We start from the raw sequence: 19,095 nt of genomic DNA on the forward strand, positions 1-19,095 counted from the left end.
ATAATACAGCACATAATACAGCGCACGGGCAGGGACGCATACAACAGCTGAAGGTTTACAATCTGATATTACACATCACTGTACACACACTGGGGGTCATTTACTAAGGGTCGGAATCGCGCACTTTCGTCTGGTTTCCCGGATATTTCCGATTTGCACTAAATTCCCCCGGTATTTTTGTGCACGATTGGATTATGTTGCATCGGCGCCGGCTTTCACGCGACAGAAATCGGGGGGTGGGGGGGTCGCATCAGACAACCCGACAGATTCTGAAAAAACGCGGAATTTAAAAAAGAATTTGTGTCGCAAGACAAGAACTCACATGTACCGGGAAGAAAAAGGTGAACTCCGGCCGATCTCGGCGGGGAAGCGACGGATGCAGGAACTCGGGCGCACGAGCTACGTGAATCGCGCCGGACTTCATCTTCGTCGGGCTGTTTGGATCGGGGATCGCAGCCAGGACCGGGTAAGTAAATGTGCCCCATACTGACTAATAAAGGAGAAAACTGCATTTTTTACTTAAAATAATTTTTACCATTTTTAAAAGTAACACCAGAAGGACAGACACTTAAGGGGTTAATCAATGAGGCTGTGAGTGACAGCAAGCAGAGATGTAGAAATCCATGAGGAAGTGATCCGTGCAGCGGACGCGCCCGTACACTCATCTCCATCTTTTCCGCTTCCAGGATCCGCTTGGGCAGCAGGAAGAGGAAGTTGACCTCTAAGTTGAACTCGTCCTGTGACCCCAAGCGTCGCGCTGTGACCCACCCGGAGCGGCAGAACCGCTGCGCCAGCGAACTGATGGCGGATTACCATGACGACGGCCTGGACGGGCACAACTACGAGAGCGTCAGCGAGGACGACCTGTCCCTGCCGCACCTCAAGACCTCCATCACCAATTACTTTGGCGCGGCAGGCAGGCTGGCGTGTGGCGAGAAGTACCAGGTCCTGGCCCGCAGAATCACCCCAGAGGGCAAAGTCCAGTACCTGGTGGAGTGGGACGGCACCACCCCATACTGAGAGCTCTATACCCTAAGTATATACGGTCTATGTGACACTATGGCGCTGGGGGGGGCACTGCGCGGCCACACAGTCCTGTGATACTTCACACAGCTGAGGGATTGTTACAGTTGCATCCAGTCTCTGATGCTCCTGACTGATACATTGTTACAATCTGGTGTAGCAGACTTAAAGGAAAGCTCCAGTTACAACTCTTACTGGATAACGCCCCGTGCAGGGCCAGGACTCTCTCATTGTATTCCTAGGACCTGGAGTCCTGCAGCTGAGACTGGAGAGTAACTATGGAGCCTGGACTGGTAGTCATCATCCATGTAGTCCCTGATGGGGGCCGTCATCATCCATGTAGTCCCTGATGGGGGCAGTCATCATCCATGTAGTCCCTGATGGGGGTAGTCATCATCCATGTAGTCCCTGATGGGGGTAGTCATCATCCATGTAGTCCCTGATGGGGGTAGTCATCATCCATGTAGTCCCTGGGCCAGACAAAGACAATCTCCCGAACATATCTTATCCGGGACCAGATTCCTCAAGTCGCAGATCTTGCCTACTTAAATGGGGGATCCTCCATCGGGCTAGTTGGGGCGTGTGTATATATATGTATAGTGATCATCATGGGGGTTCCAGCTCCCTCCTCGCATCAGCACCTGCCATGTGAGAAGGACTCTCCAGTCCAGGCAGTGGCATAGGGGCTCAGTGACATATATAACAAGTGCCTTGATGCCGCTGCTAGTGCTGGCAACACTCTTGCTCGGGCTCCTCCCCCTCTGCAGGTTCTGGCGGCCCGCTTGCTCTGGCTCCTCCCCCTCCATGGAGGTTCTGTCGGCCCGCTTGCTCTGCCTCCTCCCCCTCCATGGAGGTTCTGGCGGCCCGCTTGCTCTGCCTCCTCCCCCTCCATGGAGGTTCTGGCGGCCCGCTTGCTCTGCCTCCTCCCCCTCCATGGAGGTTCTGGCGGCCCGCTTGCTCTGGCTCCTTCCCTTCCATGGAGGTTCTGGCGGCCCGCTTGCTCTGGCTCCTCCCCTTCCATGGAGGTTCTGGCGGCCCGTTTGCTCTGGCTCCTCCCCCTCCATGGAGGTTCTGGCGGCCCGCTTGCTCTGGCTCCTCCCCTTCCATGGAGGTTCTGGCGGCCCGCTTGCTCTGGCTCCTCCCCCTCTGCAGGTTCTGGCGGCCCGCTTGCTCTGGCTCCTCCCCCTCTGCAGGTTCTGGCGGCCCGCTTGCTCTGGCTCCTCCCCCTCTGCAGGTTCTGGCGGCCCGCTTGCTCTTGCTCCTCCCCCTCTGCAGGTTGTGGTGGCCCACTTGCTCTGGCTCCTCCCCCTCCATGGAGGTTGTGGCGGCCCGCTTGCTCTGGCTCCTCCCCCTCCATGGAGGTTGTGGCGGCCCGCTTGCTCTGGCTCCTCCCCTTCCATGGAGGTTCTGACGGCCCGCTTGCTCTGGCTCCTCCCCTTCCATGGAGGTTCTGGCGGCCCGCTTGCTCTGGCTCCTCCCCTTCCATGGAGGTTCTGGCGGCCCGCTTGCTCTGGCTCCTCCCCCTCCATGGAGGTTCTGGCGGCCCGCTTGCTCTGGCTCCTCCCCCTCTGCAGGTTCTGGCGGCCCGCTTGCTCTGGCTCCTCCCCCTCTGCAGGTTCTGGCGGCCCGCTTGCTCTGGCTCCTCCCCCTCTGCAGGTTCTGGCGGCCCGCTTGCTCTTGCTCCTCCCCCTCTGCAGGTTGTGGTGGCCCACTTGCTCTGGCTCCTCCCCCTCCATGGAGGTTGTGGCGGCCCGCTTGCTCTGGCTCCTCCCCCTCCATGGAGGTTGTGGCGGCCCGCTTGCTCTGGCTCCTCCCCCTCCATGGAGGTTGTGGCGGCCCACTTGCTCTGGCTCCTCCCCCTCTGCAGGTTCTGGTGGCCCGCTCGCTCTGGCTCCTCCCCCTCCATGGAGGTTGTGGCGGCCCGCTTGCTCTGGCTCCTCCCCCTCCATGGAGGTTGTGGTGGCCCGCTTGCTCTGGCTCCTCCCCCTCCATGGAGGTTGTGGCGGCCCACTTGCTCTGGCTCCTCCCCCTCTGCAGGTTCTGGCGGCCCGCTCGCTCTGGCTCCTCCCCCTCCATGGAGGTTGTGGCGGCCCGCTTGCTCTGGCTCCTCCCCCTCCATGGAGGTTCTGGCGGCCCGCTTGCTCTGGCTCCTCCCCCTCTGCAGGTTCCGGCGGCCCGCTTGCTCTGGCTCCTCCCCCTCCATGGAGGTTCTGGCGGCCCGCTTGCTCTGGCTCCTCCCCCTCTGCCGGTTCTGGCGGCCCGCTTGCTCTGGCTCCTCCCCCTCTGCAGGTTCCGGCGGCCCGCTTGCTCTGGCTCCTCCCCCTCCATGGAGGTTCTGGCGGCCCGCTTGCTCTGGCTCCTCCCCCTCTGCCGGTTCTGGCTTGCTCTGGCTCCTCCCCTTATTGCAGATGAGGTCTCTGCGGATTCATCTGATGCACCTTATCCCCTCACACTGCGGCCGGTGCTGGGGAGGGGCAGGAGCCGCAGATTGTTGTCCTCCTTGGAGGGGGCGCTCTAGTATGTCCTGAACATAAAGCACTTACTGTCATTGTGTGCAATGGCTGCAGAGGTGTGGCCCCCGCTGGCAGTGTTGGGGGGACCCCGTCCTCATGGCCGCCTCCCCCCCCTTAGTATTCATAGAAGAGACAATTATATTTTATAGATGAGACTTTATCATTTGCTGCTAATAACTGGAGTGGATCAGCACCAGCGCCGCCGCTGCAGACATAGTATTCTATATCACAGAAGACTGCAGCATCCTGCCCTGTGTGTGACCTCACTGGGGACCCACGGGGGTTAAACAAGGTTGTGGAACGTCATTGGTTCTTAACGAGGGTCGTGTGATGTCACTGGTGGTAACGAGGGTCGTGTGATGTCACTGGTGGTAACGAGGGTCGTGTGATGTCACTGGTGGTAACGAGGGTCGTGTGATGTCACTGGTGGTAACGAGGGTCGCGTGATGTCACTGGTGGTAACGAGGGTCGTGTGATGTCACTGCGGGTAACGAGGGTCGTGTGATGTCACTGGTGGTAACGAGGGTCGTGTGATGTCACTGGTGGTAACGAGGGTCGCGTGATGTCACTGGTGGTAACGAGGGTCGTGTGATGTCACTGCGGGTAACGAGGGTCGTGTGATGTCACTGGGGGTAACGAGGGTCGCGTGATGTCACTGCGGGTAACGAGGGTCGCGTGATGTCACTGCGGGTAACGAGGGTCGTGTGATGTCACTGGTGGTAACGGGGGTCGCGTGATGTCACTGGTGGTAACGGGGGTCGCGTGATGTCACTGGTGGTAACGAGGGTCGCGTGATGTCACTGGTGGTAACGAGGGTCGCGTGATGTCACTGGTGGTAACGAGGGTCGCGTGATGTCACTGGTGGTAACGGGGGTCGTGTGATGTCACTGGTGGTAACGAGGGTCGTGTGATGTCACTGCGGGTAACGAGGGTCGTGTGATGTCACTGCGGGTAACGAGGGTCGTGTGATGTCACTGGTGGTAACGAGGGTCGTGTGATGTCACTGGTGGTAACGAGGGTCGCGTGATGTCACTGGTGGTAACGAGGGTCGCGTGATGTCACTGCGGGTAACGAGGGTCGCGTGATGTCACTGGGGGTAACGAGGGTCGCGTGATGTCACTGGTGGTAACGGGGGTCGCGTGATGTCACTGGTGGTAACGAGGGTCGTGTGATGTCACTGCGGGTAACGAGGGTCGTGTGATGTCACTGGTGGTAACGAGGGTCGCGTGATGTCACTGGTGGTAACGAGGGTCGCGTGATGTCACTGCGGGTAACGAGGGTCGCGTGATGTCACTGGGGGTAACGAGGGTCGCGTGATGTCACTGGTGGTAACGGGGGTCGCGTGATGTCACTGGTGGTAACGGGGGTCGCGTGATGTCACTGCGGGTAACGGGGGTCGCGTGATGTCACTGCGGGTAACGGGGGTCGCGTGATGTCACTGCGGGTAACGGGGGTCGCGTGATGTCACTGCGGGTAACGGGGGTCGCGTGATGTCACTGCGGGTAACGGGGGTCGCGTGATGTCACTGCTGGTAACGAGGGTCGCGTGATGTCACTGCGGGTAACGAGGGTGGCGTGATGTCACTGGTGGTAACGAGGGTCGCGTGATGTCACTGCGGGTAACGGGGGTCGCGTGATGTCACTGGTGGTAACGGGGGTCGCGTGATGTCACTGGTGGTAACGGGGGTCGCGTGATGTCACTGGTGGTAACGGGGGTCGCGTGATGTCACTGCGGGTAACGGGGGTCGCGTGATGTCACTGCGGGTAACGGGGGTCGCGTGATGTCACTGCGGGTAACGGGGGTCGCGTGATGTCACTGCGGGTAACGGGGGTCGCGTGATGTCACTGCGGGTAACGGGGGTCTCGTGATGTCACTGGGGGTCAAAGAGTGTCGCGTGATGTCACTGGGGGTCAAAGAGTGTCGCGTGATGTCACGGGGTAACTAGGGTCGCGTGATGTCACTGGGGGTTAAAGAGGGTCGTGTGATGTCACCGCTGGTAACGATGCTCGCAATGTTTATCAATAAAATCTGCTATATTGTATCATGTGACACGTGCGTCATCATTAGAATCACAACATGTTAATCACAAGGGGTCACAAACTTATGGCAGAAGCTGAAACCAGAAAGAAGAGCAACCCCATGACCAGTGTCAGCACCCCACAGGGTCCAGCATGGAAGACACTGACACTCCTCTGTCCTCCTCCTCCAGACTCCACTGTCCTCCTCCTCCTCCTCCAGACTCCTCTGTCCTCCTCCAGACTCCTCTGTCCTCCTCCTCCTCCAGACTCCCCTGTCCTCCTCCATACTCCTCTGTCCTCCTCCTCCTCCAGACTCCTCTGTCCTCCTCCTCCTCCAGACTCCCCTGTCCTCCTCCATACTCCTCTGTCCTCCTCCAGACTCCTCTGTCCTCCTCCAGACTCCTCTGTCCTCCTCCTCCACACTCCTGTCCTCCTCCAGACTCCTCTGTCCTCCTCCTCCTCCAGACTCCTCTGTCCTCCTCCAGACTCCTCTGTCCTCCTCCAGACTCCTCTGTCCTCCTCCTCCTCCAGACTCCTCTGTCCTCCTCCTCCTCCAGACTCCTCTGTCCTCCTCCTCCTCCAGACTCCTCTGTCCTCCTCCTCATGGAGTGTAAGCTCCTGGGTCTCCTCCTCATGGAGTGTAAGCTCCTGGGTCTCCTCCTCATGGAGTGTAAGCTCCTGGGTCTCCTCCTCATGGAGTGTAAGCTCTTGTGTCACAGTCTCCTCCTCATGGAGTGTAAGCTCTTGTGTCACAGTCTCCTCCTCATGGAGTGTAAGCTCTTGTGTCACCGTCTCCTCCTCATGGAGTGTAAGCTCTTGTGTCACCCCCTCATCCTCATAGACTGTAAGCTCTTGTGTCACCCCCTCCTCATAGACTGAAAGCTCTTGTGTCACCCCCTCATCCTCATAGACTGTAAGCTCTTGTGTCACCACCTCATCCTCATAGGCTGTAAGCTCTTGTGTCACCCCTCATCCTCATAGACTGTAAGCTCTTGTGTCACCCCTCATCCTCATAGACTGTAAGCTCTTGTGTCACCCCTCATCCTCATAGACTGTAAGCTCTTGTGTCACCTCCTCATCCTCATAGACTGTAAGCTCTTGTGTCCCCCCTCATCCTCATAGACTGTAAGCTCTTGTGTCACCCCCTCATCCTCATAGGCTGTAAGCTCTTGTGTCACCCCCTCATCCTCATAGACTGTAAGCTCTTGTGTCACCCCCTCATCCTCATAGACTGTAAGCTCTGGTGTCACTCCCTCATCCTCATAGACTGTAAGCTCTTGTGTCACCCCCTCATCCTCATAGACTGTAAGCTCTTGTGTCACCCCCTCATCCTCATAGACTGTAAGCTCTTGTGTCACCCCCTCATCCTCATAGACTGTAAGCTCTTGTGTCACCCCCTCATCCTCATAGACTGTAAGCTCTTGTGTCACCCCCTCATACTCATAGACTGTAAGCTCTTGTGTCACCCCCTCATCCTCATAGACTGTAAGCTCTTGTGTCACCCCCTCATCCTCATAGACCAGTGATGGCAAACCTTTTAGAGACCGGGTGCCCAAGTAACAACCAAAACCTAATTATTTACCATCAAGTGCCAATATGACAATTTAAACAGTAAATTATTGCTCCCTGTTATTCCAAAACATTCAATCGTATCGACCTCCTGAGTATAGGAAATAAAGTTTTATAAAGTTGAAAGCAGGATAGCTAATTCAGACATCATTGAAGCTTCTTACCAGGGTCTCTTTATACAGAAAGAATCATGGGGCCAGCAAGGGGACCTCAAAAGATAATCTGGCCCTGTTTACACCTTCTCACTATTCTTGCAGTTCCAATCAGTGAAGGATGTGTCACCTTAAAAAAAGCGTTTAGTCTAGAACTGCAGGAAGATTCAAGCCCTGTCTGGTGAACTTTGTCCTGGGGTGACAGCTTGGGTGCCCACAGAAAGGGCTACGAGTGCCACCTCTGGCACCCGTGCCATAGGATCGCCATCACGGTCATAGACTGTAAGCTCTTGTGTCACCCCCTCATCCTCATAGACTGTAAGCTCTTGTGTCACCCCCTCATCTTCATAGACTGTAAGCTCTTGTGTCCCCCCTCATCCTCATAGACTGTAAGCTCTTGTGTCATCCCCTCATCCTCATAGACTGTAAGCTCTTGTGTCACCCCTCATCCTCATAGACTGTAAGCTCTTGTGTCCTCCCCTCCTCCTCATAGACTGTAAGCTCTTGTGTCACCTCCTCATCCTCATAGACTGTAAGCTCTTGTGTCCCCCCTCATCCTCATAGACTGTAAGCTCTTGTGTCACCCCCTCATCCTCATAGACTGTAAGCTCTTGTGTCCTCCTCATCCTCATAGACTGTAAGCTCTTGTGTCACCCCCTCATCCTCATAGACTGTAAGCTCTTGTGTCCCCCTAATCCTCACGGACTGTAAGCTCTTGTGTCACCCCTCATCCTCATAGACTGTAAGCTCTTGTGTCACCCCCTCATCCTCATAGACTGTAAGCTCTTGTGTCACCCCCTCATCTTCATAGACTGTAAGCTCTTGTGTCACCCCCTCATCCTCATAGACTGTAAGCTCTTGTGTCCCCCTCATCCTCATAGACTGTAAGCTCTTGTGTCTCTCCTCATCCTCATAGACTGTAAGCTCTTGTGTCCCCCTCATCCTCATAGACTGTAAGCTCTTGTGTCACCCCCTCATCCTCATAGACTGTAAGCTCTTGTGTCACCCCCTCATCCTCATAGACTGTAAGCTCTTGTGTCCCCCCTCATCCTCATAGACTGTAAGCTCTTGTGTCACCCCCTCATCCTCATAGGCTGTAAGCTCTTGTGTCACCTCCTCATCCTCATAGACTGTAAGCTCTGGTGTCACTCCCTCATCCTCATAGACTGTAAGCTCTTGTGTCACCCCCTCATCTCATAGACTGTAAGCTCTTGTGTCCCCCCTCATCCTCATAGACTGTAAGCTCTTGTGTCACCCCCTCATCCTCATAGACTGTAAGCTCTTGTGTCACCCCCTCATCCTCATAGACTGTAAGCTCTTGTGTCACCCCCTCATCCTCATAGACTGTAAGCTCTTGTGTCACCCCCTCATCCTCATAGACTGTAAGCTCTGGTGTCACTCCCTCATCCTCATAGACTGTAAGCTCTTGTGTCACCCCCTCATCCTCATAGACTGTAAGCTCTTGTGTCACCCCCTCATCCTCATAGACTGTAAGCTCTTGTGTCACCCCCTCATCCTCATAGACTGTAAGCTCTTGTGTCACCCCCTCATCCTCATAGACTGTAAGCTCTTGTGTCACCCCCTCATACTCATAGACTGTAAGCTCTTGTGTCACCCCCTCATCCTCATAGACTGTAAGCTCTTGTGTCACCCCCTCATCCTCATAGACCAGTGATGGCAAACCTTTTAGAGACCGGGTGCCCAAGTAACAACCAAAACCTAATTATTTACCATCAAGTGCCAATATGACAATTTAAACAGTAAATTATTGCTCCCTGTTATTCCAAAACATTCAATCGTATCGACCTCCTGAGTATAGGAAATAAAGTTTTATAAAGTTGAAAGCAGGATAGCTAATTCAGACATCATTGAAGCTTCTTACCAGGGTCTCTTTATACAGAAAGAATCATGGGGCCAGCAAGGGGACCTCAAAAGATAATCTGGCCCTGTTTACACCTTCTCACTATTCTTGCAGTTCCAATCAGTGAAGGATGTGTCACCTTAAAAAAAGCGTTTAGTCTAGAACTGCAGGAAGATTCAAGCCCTGTCTGGTGAACTTTGTCCTGGGGTGACAGCTTGGGTGCCCACAGAAAGGGCTACGAGTGCCACCTCTGGCACCCGTGCCATAGGATCGCCATCACGGTCATAGACTGTAAGCTCTTGTGTCACCCCCTCATCCTCATAGACTGTAAGCTCTTGTGTCACCCCCTCATCTTCATAGACTGTAAGCTCTTGTGTCACCCCCTCATCCTCATAGACTGTAAGCTCTTGTGTCCCCCTCATCCTCATAGACTGTAAGCTCTTGTGTCTCTCCTCATCCTCATAGACTGTAAGCTCTTGTGTCCCCCTCATCCTCATAGACTGTAAGCTCTTGTGTCACCCCCTCATCCTCATAGACTGTAAGCTCTTGTGTCACCCCCTCATCCTCATAGACTGTAAGCTCTTGTGTCCCCCCTCATCCTCATAGACTGTAAGCTCTTGTATAACCCCCTCATCCTCATAGACTGTAAGCTCTTGTTTCCCCCTCATAGACTGTAAGCTCTTGTGTCACCCCCTCATCCTCATAGACTGTAAGCTCTTGTGTCCCCCCTCATCCTCATAGACTGTAAGCTCTTGTGTCACCCCCTCATCCTCATAGACTGTAAGCTCTTGTTTCCCCCTCATAGACTGTAAGCTCTTGTGTCACCCCCTCACCCTCATAGACTGTAAGCTCTTGTGTCACCCCCTCATCCTCATAGACTGTAAGCTCTTGTGTTCCCCCTCATCCTCATAGACTGTAAGCTCTTGTGTCACACCCTCATCCTCATAGACTGTAAGCTCTTGTGTCACACCCTCATCCTCATAGACTGTAAGCTCTTGTGTCACCCCCTCATCCTCATAGACTGTAAGCTCTTGTGTCACCCCCTCATCCTCATAGACAGTAAGCTCTTGTATCACCCCCTCATCCTCATAGACTGTAAGCTCTTGTGTCACCCCCCTCATCCTCATAGACTGTAAGCTCTTGTGTCACCCCCTCATCCTCATAGACTGTAAGCTCTTGTGTCACCCCCTCATCCTCATAGACAGTAAGCTGTTGTATCACCCCCTCATCCTCATAGACTGTAAGCTCTTGTGTCACACCCTCATCCTCATAGACTGTAAGCTCTTGTGTCTCCCCTCATCCTCATAGACTGTAAGCTCTTGTGTCACCCCCTCATCCTCATAGACTGTAAGCTCTTGTGTCACCCCTTCATCCTCATAGACTGTAAACTCTTGTGTCCTCCCCTCATCCTCATAGACTGTAAGCTCTTGTGTCCTCCCCTCATCCTCATAGACTGTAAGCTCTTGTGTCCTCCTCATCCTCATAGACTGTAAGCTCTTGTGTCTCCCCTCATCCTCATAGACTGTAAGCTCCTGTGTCTCCCCCTCATCCTCATAGACTGTAAGCTCTTGTGTCCTCCCTCATCCTCATAGACTGTAAGCTCTTGTGTCACCCCCTCATCCTCATAGACTGTAAGCTCTTGTGTCACCCCCTCATCCTCATAGACAGTAAGCTCTTGTATCACCCCCTCATCCTCATAGACTGTAAGCTCTTGTGTCCCCCTCATTCTCATAGACTGTAAGCTCTTGTGTCACCCCCTCATCCTCATAGACTGTAAGCTCTTGTGTCACCCCCTCATCCTCATAGACTGTAAGCTCTTGTGTCACCCCCTCATCCTCATAGACTGTAAGCTCTTGTGTCACCCCCTCATCCTCATAGACTGTAAGCTCTTGTGTCACCCCCTCATACTCATAGACTGTAAGCTCTTGTGTCACCCCCTCATCCTCATAGACTGTAAGCTCTTGTGTCACCCCCTCATCCTCATAGACTGTAAGCTCTTGTGTCCTCCCCTCATCCTCATAGACTGTAAGCTCTTGTGTCACCCCCTCATCCTCATAGACTGTAAGCTCTTGTGTCACCCCCTCATCCTCATAGAATGTAAGCTCTTGTGTCACCCCCTCATCCTCATAGACTGTAAGCTCTTGTGTCACCCCCTCATCCTCATAGACTGTAAGCTCTTGTGTCACCCCCTCATCCTCATAGACTGTAAGCTCTTGTGTCACCCCCTCATCCTCATAGACTGTAAGCTCTGGTGTCACTCCCTCATCCTCATAGACTGTAAGCTCCTGTGTCACCCCCTCATCCTCATAGACTGTAAGCTCCTGTGCCACCCCCTCATCCTCATAGACTGTAAGCTCTTGTGTCACCCCCTCCTCCTCATAGACTGTAAGCTCTTGTGTCCCCCTCATCCTCATAGACTGTAAGCTCGTGTCACCCCCTCATCCTCATAGACTGTAAGCTCTTGTGTCCTCCCCTCATCCTCATAGACTGTAAGCTCTTGTGTCTCCCCCCTCATCCTCATAGACTGTAAGCTCTTGTGTCACCCCCTCATCCTCATACACTGTAAGCTCTTGTGTCACTCCCTCATCCTCATAGACTGTAAGCTCTTGTGTCACCCCCTCATCCTCATAGGCTGTAAGCTCTTGTGTTACCCCCTCATCCTCATAGACTGTAAGCTCTTGTGTCACCCCCTCATCCTCATAGACTGTAAGCTCTTGTGTCACCCCCTCATCTCATAGACTGTAAGCTCTTGTGTCCTCCCCTCATCCTCATAGACTGTAAGCTCTTGTGTCCCCCCTCATCCTCATAGACTGTAAGCTCTTGTGTCACCCCCTCATCCTCATAGACTGTAAGCTCTTGTGTCACCCCCTCATCCTCATAGACTGTAAGCTCTTGTGTCACCCCCTCATCCTCATAGACTGTAAGCTCTTGTGTCACCCCCTCATCTCATAGACTGTAAGCTCTTGTGTCCTCCCCTCATCCTCATAGACTGTAAGCTCTTGTGTCCCCCCTCATCCTCATAGACTGTAAGCTCTTCTGTCACCCCCTCATCCTCATAGACTGTAAGCTCTTGTGTCCCCACCTCATCCTCATAGACTGTAAGCTCTTGTGTCACCCCCTCATCCTCATAGACTGTAAGCTCTTGTGTCACCCCCTCATCCTCATAGACTGTGAGCTCTTGTGTCACCCCCTCATCCGCATAGACTGTCAGCTCTTGTGTCACCCCCTCATCCTCATAGACTGTAAGCTCTTGTGTCACCCCCTCCTCCTCATAGACTGTAAGCTCTTGTGTCCTCCCCTCATCCTCATAGACTGTAAGCTCTTGTGTCTCTCCTCATCCTCATAGACTGTAAGCTCGTGTCACCCCTCATCCTCATAGACTGTAAGCTCTTGTGTCCTCCCCTCATCCTCATAGACTGTAAGCTCTTGTGTCACCACCTCATCCTCATAGACTGTAAGCTCTTGTGTCACCCCCTCATCCTCATAGACTGTAAACTCTTGTGTCACCCCCTCATCCTCATAGACTGTAAGCTCTTGTGTCACCCCCTCATCCTCATAGACTGTAAGCTCTTGTGCGGAATATGATAATGATGACCCCACCTACTCATTAACTAGAGGTCCGTTAGCCCCTCCCACATCTCCATTGTCATGTGACCTCTACGATCATGTGACAAGTGACATCACACGTCTCTCCAGCGTCTTCTCTATGGTAACAATTTAATCTCGCGAGACTTCATCTCCGCAAGATGGCGGCGCCCATAGCAGAACTTCTGTCTGCGCTGACAGGATCCGCTGCGCCCCTGGAGGAGCTGAGGAGCCTGAAGACGGCGGTGCTGGCCCTGCCCCTGAGCGCCCTGAGGGAGAGGGCCCCGGGGCTGAGCCTGCACCCCGTCTTCTACCTCCTGAGCGGCGGCGACCGGTGAGTCTCCCGCCACATGCACCCCACTTCATCCCTGCACCCCACCATACACCAGCAGTGTGCACCCCACCTCCCCGCACCCCACCATACACCAGCAGTGTGTACCCCACCTCCCCGCACCCCACCATACACCAGCAGTGTGCACCCCACCTCCCCGCACCCCACCATACACCAGCAGTGTGCACCCCACCATACACCAGCAGTGTGTACCCCACCTCCCCGCACCCCACCATACACCAGCAGTGTGTACCCCACCTCCCCGCACCCCACCATACACCAGCAGTGTGCACCCCACCTCCCTGCACCCCACCATACACCAGCAGTGTGTACCCCACCTCCCCGCACCCCACCATACACCAGCAGTGTGCACCCCACCTCCCCGCACCCCACCATACACCAGCAGTGTGCACCCCACCATACACCAGCAGTGTGCACCCCACCATACACCAGCAGTGTGCACCCCACCTCCCCGCACCCCACCATACACCAGCAGTGTGCACCCCACCATACACCAGCAGTGTGCACCCCACCATACACCAGCAGTGTGCACCCCACCTCCCCGCACCCCACCATACACCAGCAGTGTGCACCCCACCTCCCCGCACCCCACCATACACCAGCAGTGTGCACCCCACCTCCCCGCACCCCACCATACACCAGCAGTGTGTACCCCACCTCCCCGCACCCCACCATACACCAGCAGTGTGCACCCCACCTCCCCGCACCCCACCATACACCAGCAGTGTGCACCCCACCTCCCCGCACCCCACCATACACCAGCAGTGTGCACCCCGCCTCCCCGCACCCCACCATACACCAGCAGTGTGCACCCCACCTCCCCGCACCCCACCATACACCAGCAGTGTGCACCCCACCATACACCAGCAGTGTGCACCCCACCTCCCCGCACCCCACCATACACCAGCAGTGTGCACCCCGCCTCCCCGCACCCCACCATACACCAGCAGTGTGCACCCCACCTCCCCGCACCCCACCATACACCAGCAGTGTGCACCCCACCATACACCAGCAGTGTGTACCCCACCTCCCCGCACCCCACCATACACCAGCAGTGTGTACCCCACCTCCCCGCACCCCACCATACACCAGCAGTGTGCACCCCACCTCCCTGCACCCCACCATACACCAGCAGTGTGCACCCCACCTCCCCGCACCCCACCATACACCAGCAGTGTGTACCCCACCTCCCCGCACCCCACCATACACCAGCAGTGTGCACCCCACCTCCCCGCACCCCACCATACACCAGCAGTGTGCACCCCACCATACACCAGCAGTGTGCACCCCACCTCCCCGCACCCCACCATACACCAGCAGTGTGCACCCCACCTCCCTGCACCCCACCATACACCAGCAGTGTGCACCCCACCATACACCAGCAGTGTGCACCCCACCTCCCCGCACCCCACCATACACCAGCAGTGTGCACCCCACCTCCCCGCACCCCACCATACACCAGCAGTGTGCACCCCACCTCCCCGCACCCCACCATACACCAGCAGTGTGTACCCCACCTCCCCGCACCCCACCATACACCAGCAGTGTGCACCCCACCTCACCGCACCCCACCATACACCAGCAGTGTGCACCCCACCTCCCTACACCCCACCATACACCAGCAGTGTGCACCCCGCCTCCCTGCACCCCACCATACACCAGCAGTGTGCACCCCACCTCCCTGCACCCCGCCATACACCAGCAGTGTGCACCCCACCATACACCAGCAGTGTGCACCCCGCCTCCCTGCACCCCACCATACACCAGCAGTGTGCACCCCGCCTCCCTGCACCCCACCATACACCAGCAGTGTGCACCCCACCTCCCTGCACCCCACCATACACCAGCAGTGTGCACCCCACCTCCCTGCACCCACCATACACCAGCAGTGTGTACCCCATCTCCCTACACCCCACCATACACCAGCAGTGTGCACCCCGCCATACACCAGCACTGTGCACCCCACCTCCCCGCACCCCACCATACACCAGCAGTGTGTACCCCACCTCCCTGCACCCCGCCATACACCAGCAGTGTGCACCCCGCCATACACCAGCAGTGTGCACCCCCCATACACCAGCAGTGTGCACCCCACCATACACCAGCAGTGTGTACCCCACCTCCCCGCACCCCACCATACACCAGCAGTGTGCACCCCACCTCCCTGCACCCCACCATACACCAGCAGTGTGTACCCCACCTCCCCGCACCCCACCATACACCAGCAGTGTGCACCCCGCCTCCCCGCACCCCACCATACACCAGCAGTGTGCACCCCGCCTCCCCGCACCCCACCATACACCAGCAGTGTGCACCCACCTCCCTGCACCCCACCATACACCAGCAGTGTGCACCCCACCATACACCAGCAGTGTGCACCCCCGCCTCCCTGCACCCCACCATACACCAGCAGTGTGCACCCCACCTCCCTGCACCCCACCATACACCAGCAGTGTGCACCCCACCTCCCCGCACCCCACCATACACCAGCAGTGTGCACCCCACCTCCCTGCACCCGCCATACACCAGCAGTGTGCACCCCGCCATACACCAGCAGTGTGTACCCCACCTCCCCGCACCCCACCATACACCAGCAGTGTGCACCCCACCATACACCAGCAGTGTGTACCCCACCTCCCCGCACCCCACCATACACCAGCAGTGTGCACCCACCTCCCTGCACCCCACCATACACCAGCAGTGTGTACCCCACCTCCCCGCACCCCACCATACACCAGCAGTGTGCACCCCACCTCCCCGCACCCCACCAATACACCAGCAGTGTGCACCCGCCTCCCCGCACCCCACCATACACCAGCAGTGTGCACCCCACCTCCCCGCACCCCACCATACACCAGCAGTGTGTACCCCACCTCCCCGCACCCCACCATACACCAGCAGTGTGCACCCCACCTCCCTGCACCCCACCATACACCAGCAGTGTGCACCCCACCATACACCAGCAGTGTGCACCCCGCCTCCCTGCACCCCACCATACACCAGCAGTGTGCACCCCACCTCCTGCACCCCACCATACACCAGCAGTGTGCACCCCACCTCCCCGCACCCCACCATACACCAGCAGTGTGCACCCCATCTCCCTGCTCCCCACCATACACCAGCAGTGTGCACCCCGCCTCCCTGCACCCCACCATACACCAGCAGTGTGCACCCCCACCTCCCCGCACCCCACCATACACCAGCAGTGTGCACCCCATCTCCCCGCTCCCCACCATACACCAGCAGTGTGCACCCCGCCTCCCTGCACCCCACCATACACCAGCAGTGTGCACCCCACCTCCCTGCACCCCACCATACACCAGCAGTGTGCACCCCACCTCCCCGCACCCCACCATACACCAGCAGTGTGTACCCCACCTCCCAGCACCCCACCATACACCAGCAGTGTGCACCCCATCTCCCTGCTCCCCACCATACACCAGCAGTGTGCACCCCATCTCCCCGCTCCCCACCATACACCAGCAGTGTGCACCCCGCCTCCCTGCACCCCACCATACACCAGCAGTGTGCACCCCACCTCCCTGCACCCCACCATACACCAGCAGTGTGCACCCCACCTCCCCGCACCCCACCATACACCAGCAGTGTGCACCCCACCTCCCAGCACCCCACCATACACCAGCAGTGTGCACCCCATCTCCCTGCTCCCCACCATACACCAGCAGTGTGCACCCCGCCTCCCTGCACCCCACCATACACCAGCAGTGTGCACCCCACCTCCCTGCACCCCACCATACATCAGCAGTGTGCACCCCGCCATACACCAGCAGTGTGCACCCCGCCTCCCTGCACCCCGCCATACACCAGCAGTGTGCACCCCGCCTCCCTGCACCCCACCATACACCAGCAGTGTGCACCCCACCTCCCCGCACCCCACCATACACCAGCAGTGTGCACCCCACCATACACCAGATGTGTGCACCCCACCTCCCTGCACCCCGCCATACACCAGCAGTGTGCACCCCACCATACACCAGCAGTGTGCACCCCACCTCCCCGCACCCCACCATACACCAGCAGTGTGCACCCCACCTCCCCGCACCCCACCATACACCAGCAGTGTGCATCCCACCTCCCTGCACCCCACCATACACCAGCAGTGTGCACCCCGCCATACACCAGCAGTGTGCACCCCACCTCCCCGCACCCCACCATACACCAGCAGTGTGCACCCCACCTCCCCGCACCCCACCATACACCAGCAGTGTGCACCCCACCTCCCCGCACCCCACCATACACCAGCAGTGTGCACCCCACCTCCCCGCACCCCACCATACACCAGCAGTGTGCACCCCACCTCCCCGCACCCCACCATACACCAGCAGTGTGCACCCCATCTCCCCGCACCCCACCATACACCAGCAGTGTGCACCCCACCTCCCTGCACCCCACCATACACCAGCAGTGTGCACCCCACCTCCCCGCACCCCACCATACACCAGCAGTGTGCACCCCACCTCCCCGCACCCCACCATACACCAGCAGTGTGCACCCCACCATACACCAGCAGTGTGCACCCCGCCTCCCTGCACCCCACCATACACCAGCAGTGTGCACCCCACCATACACCAGCAGTGTGCATCCCACCTCCCTGCACCCCACCATACACCAGCAGTGTGCACCCCGCCATACACCAGCAGTGTGCACCCCACCTCCCCGCACCCCACCATACACCAGCAGTGTGCACCCCACCTCCCCGCACCCCACCATACACCAGCAGTGTGCACCCCACCTCCCCGCACCCCACCATACACCAGCAGTGTGCACCCCACCTCCCCGCACCCCACCATACACCAGCAGTGTGCACCCCACCTCCCCGCACCCCACCATACACCAGCAGTGTGCACCCCATCTCCCCGCACCCCACCATACACCAGCAGTGTGCACCCCACCTCCCTGCACCCCACCATACACCAGCAGTGTGCACCCCACCTCCCCGCACCCCACCATACACCAGCAGTGTGCACCCCACCTCCCCGCACCCCACCATACACCAGCAGTGTGCACCCCACCATACACCAGCAGTGTGCACCCCGCCTCCCTGCACCCCACCATACACCAGCAGTGTGCACCCCACCTCCCTGCACCCCACCATACACCAGCAGTGTGCACCCCACCTCCCTGCACCCCACCATACACCAGCAGTGTGCACCCCACCTCCCCGCACCCCACCATACACCAGCAGTGTGCACCCCACCTCCCTGCACCCCACCATACACCAGCAGTGTGCACCCCACCATACACCAGCAGTGTGCACCCCACCATACACCAGCAGTGTGCACCCCGCCATACACCAGCAGTGTGCACCCCGCCATACACCAGCAGTGTGCACCCCGCCATACACCAGCAGTGTGCACCCCGCCATACACCAGCAGTGTGCACCCCGCCATACACCAGCAGTGTGCACCCCGCCATACACCAGCAGTGTGCACCCCGCCATACACCAGCAGTGTGCACCCCGCCATACACCAGCAGTGTGCACCCCGCCATACACCAGCAGTGTGCACCCCGCCATACACCAGCAGTGTGCACCCCGCCATACACCAGCAGTGTGCACCCCGCCATACACCAGCAGTGTGCACCCCGCCATACACCAGCAGTGTGCACCCCGCCATACACCAGCAGTGTGCACCCCGCCATACACCAGCAGTGTGCACCCCGCCATACACCAGCAGTGTGCACCCCGGTTCCTATCCATGTCTGCACCCCATTGTTGCTCTCTCTGCCCCGCAGGGAGGCGGCTGTTCTGTGCGTTGCGATTCTTGAGCGATTACTTGAGGCTTTGGATCCGTTTCATATTGTCCACAATTATAAGGAAGAACTGCAGAGGGGGCTGCACCACCACGAGGAGGGCGTGATCCTGCTGGCCCTATCACAGGTGAGGCTGAGGTGGGGAGGCGAGAGGGCAGGCGCTGCGGGGGGGGGGGGGGGGGGGGGGAGGCGAGAGGGCAGGCGCTGCGGGGGGGGGGGGGGGGGGAGGCGAGAGGGCAGGGGCTGCGGG

At 57.7% G+C, this 19,095-nt stretch overlaps 1 protein-coding gene across 2 annotated transcripts in view; it reads left to right on the top strand.

The window, feature by feature from the left end:
• PHF19 (PHD finger protein 19) overlaps positions 1–5,563 on the top strand; it is a 67,237-nt gene extending 61,674 nt beyond the window's left edge. For both annotated transcript variants that reach the window (XM_072132100.1, XM_072132101.1), the window contains one exon: positions 687–5,563. In XM_072132100.1, the coding sequence (XP_071988201.1) occupies positions 687–1,020 (334 nt within the window). In that variant the 3' untranslated portion in view covers positions 1,021–5,563. The remainder of the gene's footprint in view (positions 1–686) is intronic.
• The last annotated feature ends 13,532 nt before the right edge of the window (positions 5,564–19,095 follow it).

This window comes from Engystomops pustulosus, unplaced genomic scaffold (assembly GCF_040894005.1).
Source record: "Engystomops pustulosus unplaced genomic scaffold, aEngPut4.maternal MAT_SCAFFOLD_228, whole genome shotgun sequence".
Classification (NCBI taxonomy): domain Eukaryota; kingdom Metazoa; phylum Chordata; class Amphibia; order Anura; family Leptodactylidae; genus Engystomops; species Engystomops pustulosus.